At 31.1% G+C, this 1,768-nt stretch overlaps 1 protein-coding gene across 1 annotated transcript in view; it reads right to left on the reverse strand.

Annotated features, from left to right (window-relative positions):
• Positions 1–1,314: 1,314 nt before the first annotated feature.
• The window catches only part of LOC101510224 (sm-like protein LSM3A), a 2,356-nt gene continuing 1,902 nt past the window's right edge, over positions 1,315–1,768 (reverse strand). Inside the window, 1 exon segment of the mRNA NM_001364955.1 lies at positions 1,315–1,649. Coding sequence (NP_001351884.1) covers positions 1,569–1,649 — 81 coding nt within the window. The 3' untranslated portion in view covers positions 1,315–1,568.

Here is a 1,768-nt window from a genome sequence, read left to right on the forward strand (position 1 = left end):
CTTCGTTGTTTTGAGTAATTTGTTAGCAGCAGCAGTTAACATCTTCATCTTTAATCTCTCTCCCTCCTGGACCCTTCTCCCCATGTGATCTCTTTGCCTTCCTTCTTTCTCTTTCTCCCTCTTTCTCAATTGCAGCCAGTGGCGCCTAGCTGCAGGCAGCAACCATGTTTTGGAAATTCGACAATCAGTACGTTTTTGTTGGACTGTTCTCCAATGAAACGTCGTTCGGGTTTGAATAATTGGAAATTCCACAAAAAAAAAAAACGATTTCATTGAATGAAGCATAAGAGAAGTTGAGAAGAGACGGTGAATTTCTGGGTAGTAGGGAAATTATGGATTTTCTAGGGTTGTTTAAATTTTCTATTGCTATTTTTAACATTGTTTTTATTTTAACGATATTGATTATACAGTAGAATATATATAAAAATAAATCAAATATAAAGTTTATATTTTAAAAGTTTATATTTTAACGATATTGATTATACGATAGAGTATATTAAAATACTAATCAAAGTACCGTTTCGACAAATGTACTTGACTACCGTTGAAAATGCTCTAACACTTCATCTCATCTCTATGACAATAGTTTCCTTCAAAAGTCTCTGTCATCAAATAAATTAAACACATTTTTAAAAGATAAAATAAGAAAAAGTTTCATAAAATACTTCCTCAAATACACGTTTTTTTAAGCATAATTCAACACACTTTTAAAGTGGTTGCTCATCCCTCCTCAATTTTACTCAAAATATTTTAAAAATACACTACCAAATTAAACCTTTTAGTAACATCGTTAATTTTGTTTTAAAAAAAATGTAACTAACACATTTGAAGACAATGTTTTAATTAATATAAACCATACATGTTTTTCATGCGAATTTCGTAACACTATCAAATGGCTCTCCCAAACATCAGTTCCGGTAATGTAAATTCGGTCCAACCAAAAGCATTTTTATCAAGATTACATCTACTTATATTTAACCATAATTAATGAAAAGTAAAATTCTTTAAACATAATTTTGAATATAAAAAAAAAAAAAAAATTTGAGTAATAAACTTCAGCCTTCATATATCTCTATCATCAAATCACGAATGGCAGCCTGCCCATCCCACTATGCTTCATTTTTTTATAATATTGAGATATGTTTTAAAAACTAACAAAATTCTTAAACAAAATACATTTCTCAATTTTTTTTTTAAAAAAACCTTTTTAAAACCTTATCCAGACTTTGGAGGAGTACACCAGATCAAGAGTTCAAAAAATCACCCATGTAATTAAAAGTGGAAAAATAAAATACACCAAATCAAGAATCATTCCTTAATCTTATGGAGCCACTAATATGTAACAACAGCTCCAAGCTGCAGCCAAAAGCCTTGTTCAAGAGCATGCCATGATTCTCATGCTAAAAGGAGAATACAAAAACTGAAAGTTTTAGCAGACAACACTAGCAAACATGCCAATTGAAGATAGTCTAATCATAAGCAATGACGTCACTAGTTAAGAAGTTATACAATTTTTGTGATAGTTGTCATTAAAATGATTATAATACAAAGTTCATCATCAGTCCATGTCATGCAGTCCTCAGTGGCGGGGAAACCAATATCACCCCATCTCCCCTAACAAACAGGAAAGGAACTGTCCTCTTTGTAGTCTGCAATCAAAAGAAAAACGAAAATCAACCAAGGAAAAGTATCTTCAAAATAAATGAAGCAAGTATTGACTTTCTCTATATAGACCATTTTGATGGTTGGTGTGCATAGTGGATATTGT

Source organism: Cicer arietinum, unplaced genomic scaffold (assembly GCF_000331145.2).
Source record: "Cicer arietinum cultivar CDC Frontier isolate Library 1 unplaced genomic scaffold, Cicar.CDCFrontier_v2.0 Ca_scaffold_6324_v2.0, whole genome shotgun sequence".
Classification (NCBI taxonomy): domain Eukaryota; kingdom Viridiplantae; phylum Streptophyta; class Magnoliopsida; order Fabales; family Fabaceae; genus Cicer; species Cicer arietinum.